Consider the following 20,275-nt stretch of genomic DNA (forward strand, 5'->3'; position numbering starts at 1 on the left):
CTTATGGTGTTTGCTTCAGGAGTTCAGTTGAAAATAAATAACTGTGAGAGGACAGTGAGAAATAATTTGCTTCAACTGGAAGATAGGTTTTCAGGTACAGATCAAGGATAGGAATTTATGGTCTTGCTCGTTCGCAAACCGTAAAATCCCACTCCAGTTCAATGGATCTTTCCATGTTCCATCCCCTCGCCCGCTCCGATTCCCATGGTGAGCGGGGCGATAAAATTCCGGCCCATATTTTAATTCAGAATTTCAAGAAATCCGACTTTAGGATTAGAATTTGTGGAGCGACAGGGAAATTCTAAATAATCGTGAATAGAACTGTGCTCAAATGATACGATGCATTGAGTATCAGTGTACAATTGTTAGGGGTTAGCACTTCCAGTTTTGAAATGACTGTGGAAGATGTGGGATTTCTTAATTGGAATTTTCTGGCTGTTCACGTCCTACCACCGCCGCTGCGAGCAAGGATGAAGAATCTGGCACTCAACCAGATCATGAACAGCTGGAAAACTCCCCCCATTGTTTCTGAACCGCTCCCTAAAACATATGGGAGTGTCTAAAGTAGCATTTGAAAGTCCATAAAGTGCAGTAATATTTTTTTCCCATTGTTCCTTTTACCTTTGTTTACAGAGTGACGTGTGCACCGGTTGGCCAGGTGGGATGCCAGGCAATGATCCTGTTCTCTGATCCATTAATCTCCATTTTCTGGGTGTAGAGTTATAAGGCGGATCGGGTGGCCATGAAATATTTGATCTCCCTCCCATCAAGGATGCTGGAGTACTTACAGATGCATGGTAAGGTGGCAGAGTAACACCATTTCCAGTGTTGTATGACAGTGGATGAATATAGGTGGGGTTGCTCTTGTTTACTGACGTCATCTGGGGACTGTACTTGTCGAGCATCATCTGTCTGTGTGAAGTCACTAAGTTTGGAGCGTATGACTGGAACATGCTGTTCATGTTGGTGGAATACTCTTGCGTTCGCGACGAGTTCTCAGAGCTGGGCTGCTCATCATGGCAGATTGGACTCAACTGGAAATCTTCCCCATCCATAGGAATGTAGGGAGCCAGAGTTTCCAGGTCCAGATCACTCAATTCCGCCTGGAACAGTAAATTAAGGATGGTGAGTGAAGTGCAGATTGTTCTGTATGGGAAACTTGAAACTTGTATCAGACTGCTTAGCTTTACACATTTTATGATGCGTAAACTATTCTTAGCTTAACAGCAAACTGAATGAAAACAAATTGCCTTCAAGAGTAGTACAATTTTGTCAGAAGCAGGATAGAGTTAGCTAGGAGTGTCCAGCTTGAGAACAAGCTGGTCACAACCACCATACAAAATAAAGAAAAAGAAAACATAGAATCACTACAGTGCAGAAGGAGGCCATTTGGCCCATCGAGCCTACACCGACAACAATTCCACCCAGGCTCTGTCCCATGTATTTACACTGCTAGTTCTCCTGACACTAAGGGGCAATTTATCAAGGCCAACCAACCTAACCCGCACATCTTTGGATTCTGGGAGGAAACCTATGCAGACACGGGAGAGTGTGCAACCTCCACACAGACAATCACCCCAGACTGGAATTGAACACGGGTCCCTGGCACAGTGGGGCAGCAGTGCTAACCTACAACGTGCTTTTAAATGCTTTCAGAAACAATGCCCTTGGGAATAGTAATGGTGGACTGGAATTTATCTTTGATTTTTTTCTTCCCCCTCAAAGTGCATTTAGCTACCTTATTGAGAAGTTGGCTATGAAATAAGTGGGGGGCAATTCTCCCATCCCATTGCGCTAATTTTTTAATCTCCAGCCCTGCTAGCCTCTCCCATCCCACCAGAGTATTTCACTCCAGCAGAGACTACAGCAGCTCCCCACTTCCAGGGCGCTAGCACCCCGACCCTGTTGGAGTGAAAGTGGGGCAATCGGGGCTCCCCAGAGGGTCAGGCGATGTGTGTGTGTTTTTTTTTGGTGGGGTGGAGTGCCAATGCCAGAGGGCACCATTACAAACTCTACACACAAACCAGAACTGAACCTGGGTGCCTGGTGATTTGAGGCAGCAGTGTTAACCACTGTGCAGTCCAGTTGCTGGTGAAAACACCTGAATGGATAAATCGTCTATAAAGGGTAAAATTAAGGTGAGTGCTCTCTTAGCTCAAAAAGACATTACACATCTGAATATTGGGTTTTCCAGCATATTACCATCCATGCAAGTATGTCTCATTTTAAAACCTAGTATTATTTTACAGGATGTTATTTTAACCTATAGTTTAAAAATAAATCTACTTTTCTAGAGACTTAAATGTAAAAGGCTGAATTCATAATTAGGGTTTATTTGTTTTACTAGATATTGCTTTGCTGAAGATTTAAAAAGTAAACATTTTACTCTAAATTTACAAGTTATTATTTATTGCCTCACAAACATTTATATTTTGTGCGCTACTCTTTGACATCCCAAGAAGTTTTGGGATATACATTGTCTACCCTGTAGATTTTTGCAAATCTTTGAATACTGAGTTAACAATGCACAAAACTGTGGAGAGTACACTGCACTTGGGAGTCACTTGCATTGTACTGGTGAGAGGAAGTCTGCTTTACAATAACTCCCAACCTCTCTCTTTGCGCATTGACTCTTCATTTTTACCCTGAAGCAAAGCAACGTGAACGGCAATACTCCAATTAATTCGATATAATAATTTTGAACAATACTAATATTTTAGGATACATGTCAAAGGCTACTGAAACAGGATGTGGTACCATTCTGCCTGTGTGTTTTAACCCACGCCATTCTCAAAATATTCATCATATTTCTATAAATGTTCACGTAGTGGTTAGAAATTAAGGGCGAGTCTCATTCTCCAAACGCCTTTGTTGCATAGTAAAAATAATAATCATGCTCTAAGAAAACCTGAGGTGACCTAAGTGTGTCTTAATCAACAGATGCTCTTGTCTTCCAAGCTGTCTCCAAGGAACCTTTCTGACTGAGTGACACAGCTTATTTTAATGGTTATTTTGTGTTTATTTTAATGAACTAACCTGAGTGCTGCATTGTTTCTTTGCTTCAGTGTCCATAGCAAAAAGCTTCTCAATCAGTTCAATCTTGAGATCATTGTCCAAGGAACTGTAATAGTCTCCAGGGCTACTTGGCTACAATTGCAAAGTAAAGAAACGTTTTGAAATGTATTGTCCTGATGAATAATCTGATTCATCCCTTTACTATAGTTCTTCACTAAATGGTATCAAGCATCACTTACAGCTGTCTCACAGGTCTGATTCTAAAGCTTTGTTGGGTGCAATGAATGAAGGTACTGTTGTTTTTCAGAACTTGGTTTCAAAAACAATGATATAGAGAAAATAATCGGGTAGTGCAATTCTAACTAACTTAAGAGACCACTGTGGAAATGGCTACAAAATGTGAGATAAATTTCACCCCACCAGCACTAAAAGAACATCGTAATGGCAGACTAAGAAGTAACATTAAAGCATAATATCCTTTTAATTTCAGAGAATTTATATTTCTGTGGCTACAGACACGAAGGAAAACTTATTTATGGGGAAAAGGCAGAAGAATGGGGATGAGAAAAGTATCAGCCACGATTGAATGGAGGAGTAGGCTCGATGGGCCGAGTGGCCTAATTCTGCTCCTATGTCTTTTTCTGAATGGAGGTCAGTCACCAGTGGAGTGCCCCAGGGATCTGTTCTAGGACCCTTGCTGTTTGTCATTTTCATAAATGACCTGGATGAGGAAGTGGAAGGATGGGTAAGTAAGTTCGCTGATGACACAAAGGTCGGTGGTGTTGTGGATGGTCTGGAAGGATGGCAAAAGTTGCAGCAGGACATAAATAGGATGCAGGACTGGGCGGAGAAGTGGCAGATGGACTTCAACGCGGATAAATGCGTAGTTGTCCATTTTGGCAGAACCAACGGGATGAATGAGTACACTATCAAGGGCAGGAGTCTTGGTAGTGTTGAGGAGCAGAAGGATCTTGGGGTCCGGGTCCACAGGACTCTTAAATTGGCCTCGCAGGTGGAAGAGGTGGTCAAGAAGGCGTATGGTGTACTGGCCTTCATAAATCGAGGGATTGAGTTTAGGAGTCGGGAGGTAATGCTGCAACTTTATAAGACCCTTGTCAGGCCTCATTTGGAGTACTGTGCGCAGTTCTGGTCGCCTCACTATAGGAAAGACGTAGAAGCTATTGAAAGGGTACAGAGGAGATTTACAAGGATGTTGCCTGGACTGGGAGGCATGCCTTATGAAGTTAGGTTGAGGGAACTGGGTCTCTTTTCCCTGGAGAGACGTAGGTTGAGAGGCAACCTGATAGAGGTTTATAAAATGTTGAGAGGAATAGATAGGGTGGATTCTCAGAGGCTATTTCCCCGGGTTGAAATGGTCGCTACGAGAGGACACAGGTTTAAGGTGCGGGGAGGAAAGTACAGAAGTGATGTTAGGGGTAAGTTTTTCACTCAGAGGGTGGTGAGTGAATGGAATCGGCTGCCGTCAGTGGTGGTGGAGGCGAACTCGCTGGGGTCTTTTAAAAGACTCCTGGATGAGTGTATGGGGTTTTATGGGATTGGGGGTTATAGATAGGTGTTGATGTGATCGGCGCAACTCGTGGGCCGAAGGGCCTGTTTGTGCTGTAGTGTTCTATGTTCTATGTCTTATGGTTTAAGGTCTTAATTTGCACACAACTATGGTATGAATTAGACTTAGCTTTATTTAACAACTATTTGAGATATAAATTCTAATTGTGTTTTTCAGTACCACTCATAAAGATCTTTTCAATCCTTTGGATATACACACACTACAGGAATAAATTTAGAAGCATGCAATACCCAGCAGCATCACATAATTACTGGTCAAGGGACTATTGGCAATGTATGGCATTTAATGGACAGCTGGAAAGAGCCCTGTGGTGCCTCCTTTTGGGAAGGCCCGCTGGCATTAAATGCCTCTTAGGGCACAAGGAACCAGGGGTGGAAATCACATCCCTCGAGCTGCTGACAATTGTACATTGATTAGCAGCGCCAGGGGGAGCCGTGGCTGCTGTGGGCAATGCACCTATCTGAGGCCAGGATCACCAAGGGACGGAGGCCACAGGTTAGTGATGGCAGGATAGGAGTCGTGGAGAGAAGGGAGTGGGAGTGGGGTTGGCAGCTGCTGTCTTTTCCACATCTCCTTTCCCTATTCCTCATCAAGTATTGAGTGTCTTTGAATGTGGCGGCCCTCCCAATCCACCCGGGAGACCTTAAGAAACCTGAATAGGGTTTGCTTTCCTGGCTGCCTGCATTGGAATGCAGTTCCTAAGCACTCTTGGGTATAAAGATGGGATTTTCTGGGCTTACTCACTGCTGGAATCCTTCGAACTGATGCAAGTCAATGGCCAGAATGTGATAGCCGTTCACGCTGGCAGGATTTTCCCATTCTGCCGCAATGAACGGAGATTTGGCTGGGCGGTAAATTCTCTGACCTCGCTTTAATGGGAGCATGGCAGGAACGGTCGGTAAGAACACATCCAATGGATTTTTGGCTAGGTGGCTGAATCTCTTGTGGTTGTTCCCACTACGAGTGGGCCAGAAAATCCCAACTGCAGTGTTTCTTTTCTCTTATTAAAAGCTTACATTTACACCATACATCCTGCTTAAGAAAAGCAAGGAATTTGGAGAGAGTTAGCCAAAAACCGGGTTGAAATGATGTGTTTTGAAAAGTCTGTTGAAGGTGATCAAATGAAGGGTGGGTTTTAGGTAGAGAGGTTTAAAGTGTGAGGCAAAATGGTGGGGGCGGGTGGGAGAAATTGACGTGAGGGGAACGTACACCATTAGAGGGTGCCAAAATGTGGAAGAGAATGCAGAGTGAGGCAAGACAGTGGGTGGATTTGTAGATGAAGACAAGAACTTCAAATTCAATCCTTTGAGGCAGAAACGAGTACATGCCAGTGAAAATGGGTTTGATGGAGAACTTGTTGCAAGACAGATGGAAGTGACAGTTTTGGGCGATTTGAAATTTGTAGAGGCTGGAGGACAGGCGAATATTGGAAATCAAGTGTAGTACCGAGAATGGGATTTATATGTTAAGGGGGAGTAAGATGGAAACGAAGTTGGGCGTTGTTTTGACCTATCTTTGGTCAACCTCTCTTAATTTTATTCCTGTGGTACAGTGTCTATTCGTTTAACTAACTGATTTTCTCTTCCACTTCCCATTCCCCCAGTGTGGCATGTTCTAGACTAAACATTTTATATAGATGTGAGTTACAGCTGCTGCAGTTCTGAAGTCGAGCGACAGTAATTTTGTCTGGTCACTTACTGAGGAGCAAGAGGTGCTGCTACATGTGCGCGGAGTGGAGTTGCCTGATGGCACCTGTGGCACAGTAAATGTGTGCAAGTCCGGTGACGACTGCTTGCTGAGCTCAGCAGGACCTTTCACGCTTGGCTTTGTAACTTCCATTGGCCACGGCTTGTTTTGTGGGATAATACCCTTATTATAAAGGGGTGTTTCCTTGAACTGCTGGGTTCCTAGTGAAGATGACAAAGAAACAGTACATTAGTTGAAATTGTTGTTTCGCCACTAAGCAAAATGACTCTAATAATTTGCCACCTTGACAGGATTTGGATAAATTGGGCACCCAACAATGGTTGTACAATGAATCATTTTGATTGCACCTGAGACAATTCACATTGTTTTGCAATGAAGGCTCGAATAGAAATGTTGCCCAATTTGCATTATCTATCAGTGCCTACCGTATTTTATTATTTGCTTCCTTTATAAGTTTCCCTCTCACAATACAGCAATCTCAAACCATGCTAAGATCTCTTATGATTCTAGTCGAAAGATTATGAGGGTAGTCGGAGTTGTTTTTCTTCCCATTTTTCTCTCCTTGCCTGTTTTCTATTTGGTTGCCTCACTAAAAATACACAGCTGAAATTATAGCACACTTGATTGTGAACAATCACAGATATGAGGCCCGCTTCTCCTGTTCCGAGGCTAAGTGCCCACGTTGGTGGGAAGACCAGAGTGCTTCCCCACTGGCATTGAAAGCATTTGTCACGTGGGATTCACCCACCTGAAAGATGCAAATAAGCTCATTTCAAGCCAGCCATACTGCCAGTTTCGAGACCAGACCACCATTTTTAAATTGCACCCAATCTCCGCACCCACGGACTTGCCCCTTCCCCCAAGGAGTGAAATGGTATTCCCTGCCCATTTTGACCAGGAGAGCACCACTAACTCCTCACCAAAGAAGGTCATCCTCCGCTGCCCACTCACAACTAAGAGATAGCCCCCTTCCCTCCCCCTGCCCAGCAACACCACATAGGCATGAGGGGACCCGACACAACCCATCCACCCATTCAGACCCTTCTCGTCTCAAATTACCCCCCCACCCCCAGAGTCCCTCTCATCATCACTCCCCCCAAACTCCCCTATTTAGCCCCTACGGCCCAGACTTTACACTCAGCTCTCTTTCCCCCTCAAATCCCTCACTCAGGCCCCTTCCCCCTCAGGCCTCCCACTCGAGTCCTCTTCCCACTCAGATCCTCTACAGCACGCTTCCCCCCTCCCCCAACCCTTTCGGGCCCACAGTGCACTGTCCCTTGCTTCGTGGCACTGACACCCTAGCCTGGCGCTTTGAGCCCCGAGATGGTTCAAGAAGGTAGGTCCTGTGACCATTTGCCCCTCTCCTGCTGCCAGGCTGCAGGGAGAGGGTCACTCAGGGGTCCTGTGGGTTGGGTGGTCTTGGACTGGGGACAAGTCCTCTCTTAGAGGTGTTCAAATGAATCTGCTCTCACCTGCAGCTTCTGATAGAAAGAAAAATCTCTGCTGCAGAATAGAGGTTGGTGGAGGGGGGAGGTGGGGCATGGAGATTATAATGACCAGGCCAGTTCAGAATTTTCACAGCTGACAGGCAGGAACGCAAATATTGATCACAGGGCTGCCTGAAATCATCACATCAAGGGTGATCTTGAGGTCTGCCAGGGCTAGAAGGGACAGTCCAGCCACAACACCCTATACCGGTGGAGAGTGGTGAGGTCAACCCCTATGATCCTACAGAGACCCTTCCTCTGCAGCCTGACAGCAACACAGAGGCGAATGGCCACTGGACCTACTTCCTCGTGCCCCCTTTGGGGCCCAAGGCACCAGTTCAGGATGTCAATGCGGGGGGTGGGGGGGGCAGTGCACTGTTGGCACTGCCAATGCACATGGACTAAAGGAGATGAATGGGTGACCTGAAGGGGAAGGGGGGCTGAGGGGGGATTGGGCTGGGTCACTCTCATGCCTGCATGGTTGTGGGCCAGGGGTGGCTTGTGATTTGAGTAATGGGAGAGAGAAATCCCCTATTTTCGGAGGGGCTGATGGCACTCCCCTGGACTCTCAAGGTCCAGCAGGCCATGCCCTGCTTGTGAGTAGGAATGCCAAAGCCTGCCTGGTGCAATTTCGCTGCCACGCGGGTAAATGGCAGAAGGCTGGTGAATTGGCTATCAAACCCGCTAATAACATTCAAATCAACGGATTTGCCTAATTATTAGATTGCCACCCACTCTGGGTGGGAACCCAATCAGGGCCAGCGGGGCGGGTTGGGTGACTCCCGAGAACCCTCATGACCGTCGGAAATCCCGATTTTTGGCTGCCGGACCATTCACCGGGATAGGGATTCCTGCCAGTCATCTGAGGAGGTCGGAGAATCACCCCATGGTTTGTCTATTGTTGAAGTTTAACAACATCTTGATGTTTTAAATTCTAACAATTTACAACTGTTCTTAACTCCATACCATTGATACCGAAATCAAGTAAAATGATGGAATCTCCAGGTGTCGGAGCAAGTTGTGCTAGTTCTTCAGGTTCTTCCTTCAGTTTGCTGAACAGCAGGCCACTATCATCCGGCATTGGAGCTCCATTGATGTGCTTCCCATTCATATTTCTCATAGCTTGGCAAGGCTTGAACAGAGACTCTGTCTGGTCCATGGAGAACACAACATTATTCTCCTCAATCTCACTGAAATTGCAAAACAATTGTTTCAGATTTTTTTTAAACAGTATTGTAGACTAAAAGAGAAAGAAACAGTGTGCATTTATTTAACATATTCTCACATTCTCATGACATTCCAAGGCAAGTTATCATCAGTGACTTTTGTAGTCACAGTTATGTTGACAACCACTGTAGCCTGTCTGGTGCACCACAAGGTTCCACATGCATGTGGTCATTGAATGAATGAAAAAACTATCTGGTTTTGGTTTGCATGAATGTTGGCCCAGATACTAGGAGAGCTCTTTGCTCATGTTCACGTTGCGCCATAGGGTTCTCATGGCCTGCTGAGTTTATGTGAATAATTACATTTTGTTTTCAATCAGTTTTGGTGTTGACATTGTCAATCAGTGTGAGTCTTTTCCTTAATACAGAAAGATCACACAAAAATACAATGGCTGACATTTCACTGCTGCTTTAAGATCTTTGATAATGTCCATTTGTAAACCATGGGTGGGATTTTATATCCTCGCTTGTCCCAATCCTGCCCGAGGTCAATGGACCTTTCCATGGTCCCTCCTTCACCTGCTTCAATTCCCGTGGCGGGCAGGACGGTAAAATTCCAGCTCATTTGTCTGTACTTTTGAGATGATTGATCTTTCCATATAGAATGTGCATTTTCATCTTCATAAAGGTGGACAGCAAATTAAGGTTAAACATAGAAACATAGTTTAAAAGGTCTTAGTTCTGATTTGGGATTGGTAAAATGACTCACAGTAAGTATTCAGTCAAAAGACTTGTTCAGCTCTTGGGTATTTTTCTTTCTGTCCTCAACACTAAAAAGTTGATTCAGCGGGGATATGTACCAAGGAAATAGCCTTGTTACTATTATTGTAAAAACGTTTGCTTTTACACATCTGATGACCTCAATTTTCTTTTTGTCTCTACATACACAGACATCCAAATCTTTTCTCTGATTAAATCAAATTTCTTCTAAAGTGTAATGTTACTCCTTCAATGATATTTGAACACAACTTTTGGATATTAGCAACATGTCTATTCAATAACTGTGGGTGATAAAATGATTTGCAGCACTCTTACAGATTCATATGCAGGTGCGACTAGGTACCATTCTGTATTTCTATTTTTAAAATATTTTGTTTTTTTAAGGCAAGAAACAGTTCCTGTTAGGTGTCCTGTCATTTTTGACTAAATTGCTTGTAGCCCTTAAAGAATCTTTGTAAATTTTTTTTTATTCATTCATAGGACATGGGCATCATTGGCTGGCCAGCATTTATTGTCCTTTCCTAGTTGTCCTTGAGAAGGTGGTGGTAAGCCACCTTCTTGAATTGTTGCAGTCCTTGTCCTGTGGATTGACCCACAATGCTGTTTGGGATTTTGACCCAGTGACTGCGAAGGAATGGTGATATATTTCCAAGTCAGGACAGTGAATGGTTTGGAGAGGAACTTGCAGGTGATGGTGTTCCCATGTATCTGCAGCCCTTGTCGTAGATGGAAGTAGTTCTGGGTTTGGAAAGTGCTGTCTAAGCATCTTTGGTGAATTGCTGCAGTGCATTTTGTAGATAGTGCTTTGCTGCTGTTAAGTGCTGTGATGGAGGAAGTGGATGTTTATAAAATGTAGTGTCAATCAAGTGGGCTGCTTTGCCCTGGATGGTGTCAAGCTTTTTGAGTGTTGTTGGACCTGCACTTTCAGGCAAGTGGGGAGTGTACCATCACACTCCTGATGTATCTTGTAGGTGGTGGATAGGCTTTGGGAGTCAGGAGGTGAATTATTCATCACAGTATTTCTAGCTTCTGATCTGCTCTTGTAGCCACTGTTTATGTGGCAAGTCCAGTTGAGTTTCTGATGAATGGTAACCCCAAGAATGTTGACAGTGGAGGATTCAGTGATGGTAATATTATTTAATGTCAAAGGGTGGTGGTTAGAGTGTCTCTTATTGGTGATGGCCATTGTGTGCCACTTGTCAGCCCAAGCCTGGATATTGTCCAGATCTTGTTGCATTTGAACGTGGACTGCTTCAGTGTCTGAGGAGTCGCAAATGGTGCTGATCATTGTGCAATCATCAACAAACATCCTCACTCTTGACCTTATGACAGAGGGAAGGTCATTGATGCAGCAGCTGAAAATGGTTGGGCCTAGGACACTACCCTGAGGGACTCATGCAGAGATGTCCTGGAGCTGAGATGACTGACCCTCCACAACCACAACCATCTTCCTATGTACCAGGTATGACTCCAACCAACGAAGAGTTTTCCCCTAATACCCATTGGTTTCAGTTTTGCTAGGCTCCTTGATGTCACACTCGGTCGAATGTGGCCTTGGTGTCAAGGGCTGTCAGTCTCACCTCACCTCATTCTATGTACAGAAGGGTATGTTGTCACCAGGGCTGCAGAAAAAAAATCACTCCCTTTTACCACAATGTTTGCAGATCGCCCACTATCTATTTTTGCCATGATTGCAGAAAACTGACTCCCTTTCACCACCAGGGTTGCAGAAAGTCCACTCAGACGTTCCCCAGAAAGTAATACTGTGCAATAGATGACAAATTCACCAATGTTTCAATTCACCACATCAAGAACAATAGAAGACTTATAGACATCAAAATAGGATTAGTTCAAGACAGAAATCCTGTCCTTAGCTTCCTGGCTCTGGAATCAATTGTGTAATAATGCAGGCATACCTCAAGACATAATTGATGCAGACAATGCACTGTGGCTGAGAGTTACGGCTGTTGTAGATGACAGTCCCTTGGGTCTCGACCCACACATATCCACCACGTTTTGCGAGCATCCGGTACTGGCCAGTAACTGCTTGACCTTTCGTGCACACTTTTAAAACAAAAATACAGAAAAACGATATCACTCCAGTTAATTCTTTTAGTTGCGCAAAAAGTGCTGATGGCTGCTATGTATAAATAATATGTTGCAATTCATCATGTATTCTGCATAAATCTTTGATTATATAACATTGACAACAGCAACACTAAATACTGTCCCCAAGAAACTCTGTATTCTATTTTTTGCTTGTGGTCTGAATAGAAATGGCTATTCTTTACCATGTTGTGTGTATAAATATTATTAAAATATATCTTCCAGCTTCTTGCACACTTTAAAAACACTTAAAAGATTAAAATACCAGAAAAATTGCATTCAGCATTTCTGAACGATGTTTTCTCCGTGTATGCTGTACATAAATACAGCATTATTTTCTGACTTATGAACCTGTTACTTTGTAATCTAAACTGTACTTTGATCCAATGTGAGTTTTGATAGGCTGCCGTAATCTGGTAGTTATCATTGTGTTTTTAAAGGATAATTACATTGGTCGCAATCAGTGAAATCTCAATGTGTGCCATGCTCCAGTTACTTGTTTTCCAGAAGGCCTTGTTATTGCTGTAATCTTGTTTTAAGCAGCACACAATGTCACCAGAAGGATACTTGCCGATCAGATAGGCCAGTGATTACGCAAGTATTGCCATGTGGAAGCTAAACTCTGCTGCTGATCTCTGTTTGCCTTCGACTGATCTACAAAACTGTTGCTTATGGGCACCTTACACAAAGGATACAGAATAAACAGAAATTGTTAATTTAAGACGTTCGATTTTTTTTCTTTTGCCACCACTGAAACTTCAAAGATTTCCCACCATTGAGGATAAAAGCTTTGTCAGATGAGAAATTAAATTAGGTATCAAAAGGAGAAGTGCACAGTTAAAACAAACAGAAGGTTTGAAATTGTATTCATTCAGCATTAGTTGTAGAACATGGGTCATTAATGGAGACAGCTGAATGAATTAAGGATAAATTATATCCATCAAATAGGGTTTAAAAGTCTTTCTATTTTAATTTAGATAATTTCACTTCATTGCTGTTTTCTTATCTCTCTCTTCACTCGTATTTTGATGTACTACAGCCCCATCCCTCAATTATTATTATTCATCCAGTAAGATCCAGAATTCAGATCATGAATCCCTCTTTGCCTTTGTCAAGGCCATTGACTGGGAAACAGGATGGTTCCCGTGGCTAAGTTTGAACCAGAAATGTCCTCTTTATTCCTCATACGAGCCATGTTCTGAACTTGCAGGAAACTCAAAGCCTAATTAGGATGGTTAAAATGAGGTTTCAAAGGGCTGAACTTTTGGTAAATCACTTCTGAATACACAAGGCTGTTCCTACATTATTTTGTTATAATGCTCAACATAGTCATTATATTACCAGGAGACAGCAAATGGTTACTGGGGGTAAGTAATACAATGGGCTGTATATATTCACAGTTTCACCCAAACCAATGTGCATTTTCCAACCACCAACTCAAAGTTTCTAACAGTGGAGCTGAAGGATATTCCCATTGTCCATCTCTTTGGAAACTATCTTGAGGAATGTTGTCCAGTTGAAGTCTGAACATTTCTAATGGTATGAATAAATTCCTAAATATATTATCAAGGTCAAATTTGCCACCGGAATACAGTTACACAACAGGAAACTTGGAAGTGCTGTTTCCGAAAATCAGCTACACCTCATCACAAGGTAAGTTCAGATGAAGAAAGCCTTTAAACCTATTTCTTTTCTCCCTCCCAGAATGACACGTCATTGGTTTCCCATTTTTGCATCTACGTTGTGCTAATTCTTCAACAGTTTTGGAGGCAGTTCCTGTTAAAGATGTTGGAGAGGATTGTATTCCAGTCCCCTTTCAATAAAAGCCAATATACCAGTTGCTTTCCTAATTCATAACCATACCTGCATGTTAGCCTCCTATGTTTCATGTACAAAGAACCCCAAATCCTTCTGGGTAGCAGTATTTAATAGTTTGCTAGCATTGTTTTTCTATTCTTCCTATCAAAGTGAATAACCTGTCATTTTCTCAAACTATATTCCATTTTTATTACCTCCTATACCTAATTATATCCCATTGCAGACAGCTTGGGCAGAATTTTCACACCCTTGTGGAAGTCGGTTTGGAGGTAGGATGGTGGCAGGAAATTTAGAAGGGAAAATGTCGATTTTTTCGGAGGTGGCTTCAGGGAGTGACAGCTATTTTTCCAACAACAGGAGTAATTTGACAAGGAATTATACTTTGAAAGCTGTGGCACTGGGAAGTTGCAAAGAACAAAGGGACTTTGGTGTGTTTGTCCATAGATCTCTGAAAGAAGGCAGGTTAATAGACTAGTGAAAAAGGCATGTGGCACACTCACCTTTATCAATCAGGGTATAGATTACAAAGGTACTGCGGTCATGATGGAGTTGTATAGAACTTTGATGAGGCCACAGCTAGCGTATTGTGTGCAGTTCTGGTTGCCACATTATAGGAAGTATGTGATCGCACTGGAAGGGTTGCAGATGAGTTTCACCAGGATGTTGACTGGGATGGAACATTTAAGTTATAAAGAAAGATTGAATAGGCTTGGGTTGTTTTCTCTGGAGCAGAGAAGACTGAAGCAAGACCTGATTGAAAGTTCAAGATTATGACGGGCATGAACAGGGTGGATAGGGAGCAGCTGAAGGGTCAGTTACAAGGTGACACAGGTTAAAAGTGAGAGGTTTAAGGGGGATTTGAGGAAAAACTTCTTTACCCTGAGGGTGGTGACGGTCGGCAATGCACTGCCTGGGACGATGCCTCACATCCTTTAAAAGCACTTGGATGAGTACTTAGCATGTCATAACATTCCAGGCTGTGGGCCAAGTGCTGGCAAGTGGGATTAGGTAGGCAGGTCAGGGCCTTTCATGTGTCACTGTGGACTCAATGGGCCAAAGGGTCTCTTCTGTACTGCAGTATTCTATGATTCTGTGAACAGCAGGGAGCCAATGGAAGTAATAATTGAGTTAGGAAGCTGCCATTTTTAGAAACGTTTTGAATTTTGCAGGTGAAACACGGCATCTGTGTCAACAGTTTGTCTACTCCCAGGAGGCAAGACCACAGCACAAGATCAATGTCATGAAATGCATATGCAGAGTTCAGTTTAAAGGACCAAATGGCAAGCCTAAGGCCATCCACCTATAAATGGTTGTAAATCACCTGTGGACTGATCAAAGGGATAGTGCTGGGCATGAGGAATTGGCTGCTGGTCCGGTTTTGTGCATCCATTGTGTGCTATCCTCTTCTGCTCCTTACAGCCCAGCATCACACAGCTTTCACATTGAAGCTGCCAGCCACGCTTCACTTCAGGCAATCTGGCCCTTCCACTTGCTTGGGCTGCTGATCGTCCTTAAGGGCACGAGGCTGATTTAATGTGTATTAGGTTGTGTTAGTTGTCCGGACTCATTTGCTGAGGTCCTCACCAGCAAGGATCTTGTATGGTCTCCACCATTGCGGACCTGATATGATGGCCTCGCCAGTAGACCAAAGGCCATTGAAGCCACTTGGTAGATGGGGGCAGGGTTGGGCAGTGCCAGTTTGGAGCTATGGCAGTGCCAGCCTGGCACTGCCCAACAGGCACCATGGTACTTCCCACCAGGCCAGTAAAGATTGGGGTCATTGGCTGGGGCCAGTGACCAGCCGTGGTGGTGATCATGGGGTTGGGGTTCAGGGGTGTCCATAGCGGGGAGGGGAGGGGGGGGGAGCTGGATGGGGGAGTGACAGACTTCCCAGTGCACTTTGTATACTTGCATGCGCAATAGAACCTATACAGGTCAGCAGTCGCCTTCCTGGCTTGAATAGTCTCCATCCATTCCCCTAGTGGTAAAAATCACACTTTGTCTCTTTTTTTTTCTAAATGCCATATGATTGTGTCTGGGAGCTCACTGAAACAATGTGACCCTCCCATTTTCACACACGTTTATCACTTGGAATATTTTTGGTAAGATATAAAGTATTACCCAAAGTGATCTAAAATAGTCTGTTCCCTTCCTGGTTTCACAATGTACAGTTTTAAAAAACTGTCTCTAACATATTCCATAAACTCCCTCCATGCTACTTTTGCCAATTCGATTTGCCCAGCCTATAAGAAGATTTATAGTTCCCCATTAATATTACATTAGCTGTATCATAAGTTTTTCTTATTTCTTAATCAATATCCTGTCTTGCACTGTAACAGCTGTATGGGGACAGGTGATGAATGCACCTTCCATGGCTATTAGATCTAGGTGCAGCATTTTATTTTTCCCCACTAGTGGGCTTGCAGGCAGAAGGGGGGGCATAGAATTCCTTGGATGGCCTTCGCGCTGGGCTCCCTCTTGCCAAAGCCTGCCACAATCTTACAGCGGGCTTGGCAAGACCTAGACCCAATTAAGCCCTTAAATGGTCAATTAATGACCATTTAAGGGCCATTTCCTGCCTAGCCTCAACTTTCACACTGGCAGGAAAATTTCAGCTGTAGAAGGAGGTCTAGAAAAAGACCCTGCTCAGGCTTTGGGCAGGAAAGGGGAACAGGAGTGTGCCTCCATCAAAGGCCTCCTTACAACATCGGGTGCTTCCTCCACCCTGCTTAACCTCTCCGCCAACATCCCCAACCCACTTCTGCTCACCAGCCCCGGGTCTCACTGCCCTTCTTCGCCCTGAAACCCCCAAAATTGACCTGGTCCTGGAAAGTGGGATTTAAGACTCTGGGTACTGCGTCCATTGAAGCTCCTGGCATTGCTGGGGTTAGCGAGGTGCAAATTAATCAAATTGGTTGGCAGCTTGTTGAGATGTGACTTCCTCCTGACTGATTGGCGGAAATCCTACTTCCAGCCAGTTAATGCTGCTTGGTTGTGGGGCAACCAGTATTGGCAGCAATGAGCTCTCCACCAACTGGGATGAGGGGGTAGGAAACTCCATCTTTCTAAAAAAAGCGTTGGAGTGGGACCGAACCCAAAGCTTCCGGTTCAGAGGAAGGGACACAGCTTACTGTGTCACAATATTGCTGATAATAATTGATTTAAATTATTGATTTAATAAAGTAGAGCAAATAATTATAATCACATTTATTCACTCATTCCTTTATTCAAATCCCTGTCTTAATTCAACCCTCAATTTTGTTTTGCCACTTCATAATGTTTGCCACCTAATAATCCAGGTAGGAACCTCATTGAGCTTTCTTAATATCTTGGCTGCCACCTTTCAGTATATGAATCACCGAGCATGACCCTTTGCACATTTAACTATCATGATACTGTGATTTTTAATTCAGTTACATGTACCAGAAATCACACTGTTTTCTCCCTGTGCCCATCCCACTGATTCAACATTTCCCCTTAACGTGACCCATCTCCCCTCATTGATAACCTTCTGCATCCTTACATTTAATCAGTTGTTAATCTGTGCCTTGGTTTTATTCTTGGTAACCAGAAAAGGAGTTTCCCATGAGATATATTGTTAAAAACCAATTGAAATTCTAAGCTCAATACTTCATGCTCCTCATTACTTCTCCCTGTTCCCATCCATTCAATTTGGCATATGATCTCCTCAAAAAAGGCACTATGAACTCCTTTTAAATCCATGTTGGATGTCATTTATTTAATTATTATCTATATATATGGTCTCAATTTTTTTCCCTGGTCATTTGATTCCAGAGTTCTTCCAATTTCTGAGGTCTGTAGTTGCCAGCTATGGCTTCTTCACCATTCTTCAACAGAATCAATTCATATGCCTATTCTCAGTCTCTTGGAATCCCGCCAATGTTCACTTTTTCCATCAAAATTTCCTTCACAGATCTTTAGATTGGCCAGAATTCTCAGACCTCAGTCACAGCTGGTATTTTTCCGGTCCCGCTGCCATGAATGGAGGAGATTTGGCTGAGTGCCAAATTCCTCATTCTTGCTGGCAGCAGTAGCAGGGCATGCGAGACTGGAGAATTCTGTCCTTTATTACTTGAAGTACAACTGTTTGGAATATAGTGGACATTTGAGGGAAATAAACTTGAAGGACTATGGGGATAAAGCAGGAGACTGACAGGATTGCTCTATAGAAAGCCAGGATGGAGTTGATGGGCTGAATGGACTTTTGAGTGGGACTGACTCTATGACTTTCCAATGCTTCAGCCCGAACCTTTTGGTTCACTAATAGTCCCTGCGCACATGTGTGCTTGATATGCAACAGTATACTGTTAGTGTCATTTCTGATAACTGCTTTCAACAACTTGCTGACTTATGGAAGTTGTATGAAAGATGTCTGATGATAGAATGTCAATCTTCCTTTCTGCCATGGGAAAACATCCGGACTTAGTACTTTCCCACAGCTGCATCAGAGAAATACTCCTGAAATTCTGGGAAATTCACAGGACTGCATAAATTGCCAACTTGGTTTTTTGAATGGTCGGGAACATATCTGCAATTTAATTGCTTTAGTAGTTTATATAAGTTTGAGGAAACTATATATACTTTCACTTCTACCATTCCTTCATTTTTATACTATTGAACGGTTCGACAGTATTTTTAATGATTGGAACAGTTTCATTGTTTATGGATTCTTTACTTTTTCTCAATGTACAGTATTGGAACAGAAAATGTTATAAACTGAATCTAAGGGGTCAATCTGAACTGTTCCCATCAGGAAGGAGGCCAGCAACAAGGGGTTGGCCACCCATTTTACACCCTCCCCCACTTTCCTTTCTGTTTTTAAATAGCTGCTCTTAAATAGGCATTCACAGTGTGTCAATCAACAGGGTGTTGAGTTGGACCATTTCAATCAGGTTGTTTTAGGGAGGTTGCACAAAAGAGAAGTAGAACATAGAATCCTACAGTGCAGAAACAGGCCCTTCGGCCCATCGAGTCTGCACCGACTACAGTCCCACTCAGGCCCTATCCCTACACATTTACCTGCTAATCCCGCTAACCTACACACCCAGGACACTAAGGGGCAATTTTAGCGTGGCTAATCAACCTAACCCGCACATCTTTGGACTGTGGGAGGAAACCGGAGCACCCAGAGGAAACCCACGCAGACACGAGGAGAATGTGCAAACTCCACACAGACAGTGACCCCAGGCAGGAATCGAACCCAGATCCCTGGAGCTGTGAAGTAGCAGTGCTAACCACTGTGCTACCATGCCGCCCATAAGCGTCCACAAGCAAGCATTTTGTTCCCAATTTAAGAGTCCCTCCTTGTGCAGATGTGTATGCATGTGTGAAGAAGTCTACACATGCAATGAATGGGCAGGGAGGGGGTTGGGGACAGTTAACTACCAGAAGAGAGGGACAGTCATAAGCCCACCTTACAGTAAACAGCTCTTTTACTATTATATCATTCCTGTTGGCAAGTTTTCTTTCCACATATTGAGACCACGTTCTGATTGTTCAGAGTTGCACCACAGTTAAGGTTATAGTATTTATTTTTTGTTTTAAGTAAAGACAATCAAGTTTACTAGATAGATCATCTATCAGTTGTTTTGGAATATTTTTGTGTTACAGTCTGGGTATGTTTATTTATTTCCCTTTTCCCTGCAGTTATCTTTTTATTCCATGATTCAGGGTCCTACAATTTTTACTTTTTAATATAATTTTTCCTGATTTGCATACCTGACCACTACTAATCCTGCAGTAAAGTCCAAGTCCTGCCACCAAAGTTGGCTTTTCCCATCTTCATGGGAATGGGACCAGAGTCAGGCCAGGATTTCACATGCACGATTTGTGATGGCAGCTGGCTATTTAAATCACTAACTGACTCCACTGAAGTGGGATTTTGGAAAAACAGGAGTGCACAGAGTAGAATAGGTAAGAGGAGGTCTAAACTTGCTGGATGTGTTTGGATGACCAAGGTATGCTTTTGAGAGGTAAGGTACCCTTTTGGACTAGGTCTTGGCACACCACTGGAGAGGTAAACTCTTTGGGGTTGTTAAAAGTGAACATGACTATGCACATTTTAGGCACCAATAATTGGAACAGTCAAGCACTCAAGGAGTCTTTCATTTGTCAATGGACTGTCTAGCTGTCAACAAACTATTAAAGAACTGTCCAGCTATCAAGGAACTGTCTAGTTGTCAAGGAATTATCTCATTGTCAAGGAACTTTAAAGAGCTGCCCAGCTGTCAATGAACTATCTGGCTTTGAAGGATCTGTTAAAGAGCTGTCCAGTTCTCAAAGAATTCTCTAGTTATCAAAGCAATGTCTAGTTGTCAAAGAACTATTGAAGAGCTACTCAACCATCAAGGAATTACAAGGGAACGGTCATCTGTCAAAATTAGCCAGGAAATGTCAAGCCCATCAAAGCTATCCAAAAACTGTTAATGCTGTCAATGAACTGTCAAAGATAGTAGGTGAGTTGGCATGGAGGAGGTAACGGCAAACGGGCCGTGAGTTGGCACTAAGTTGGCATGGGGGTATCGTAGCGGGTGGGGTCATGGGTGGAGAGCAGACAGGGATGTGGGTTGGCAAGAATGGGGCATAAG

At 43.5% G+C, this 20,275-nt stretch overlaps 1 protein-coding gene and 1 long non-coding RNA gene across 3 annotated transcripts in view; one reads left to right on the forward strand and one right to left on the reverse strand.

Annotated features, from left to right (window-relative positions):
* Window positions 1-20,275, forward strand: part of LOC145351034 (uncharacterized) — a 137,672-nt gene that overhangs the window by 104,673 nt on the left and 12,724 nt on the right. The gene's annotated exons all lie outside the window — the stretch shown is intronic.
* LOC145351033 (endothelial PAS domain-containing protein 1-like) overlaps window positions 1-20,275 on the reverse strand; it is a 153,330-nt gene that overhangs the window by 11,048 nt on the left and 122,007 nt on the right. For both annotated transcript variants that reach the window (XM_080200632.1, XM_080200631.1), the window contains exons 8-12: window positions 11,660-11,807; window positions 8,764-8,987; window positions 6,302-6,510; window positions 3,037-3,147; window positions 622-1,103 (exon numbers count right to left, since the gene is read on the reverse strand). In XM_080200632.1, the coding sequence (XP_080056758.1) occupies window positions 622-1,103; window positions 3,037-3,147; window positions 6,302-6,510; window positions 8,764-8,987; window positions 11,660-11,807 (1,174 nt within the window). The remainder of the gene's footprint in view (window positions 1-621; window positions 1,104-3,036; window positions 3,148-6,301; window positions 6,511-8,763; window positions 8,988-11,659; window positions 11,808-20,275) is intronic.

This window comes from Carcharhinus amblyrhynchos, chromosome 12 (assembly GCF_965287045.1).
Source record: "Carcharhinus amblyrhynchos chromosome 12, sCarAmb.v2.hapA, whole genome shotgun sequence".
Lineage (NCBI taxonomy): Eukaryota > Metazoa > Chordata > Chondrichthyes > Carcharhiniformes > Carcharhinidae > Carcharhinus > Carcharhinus amblyrhynchos.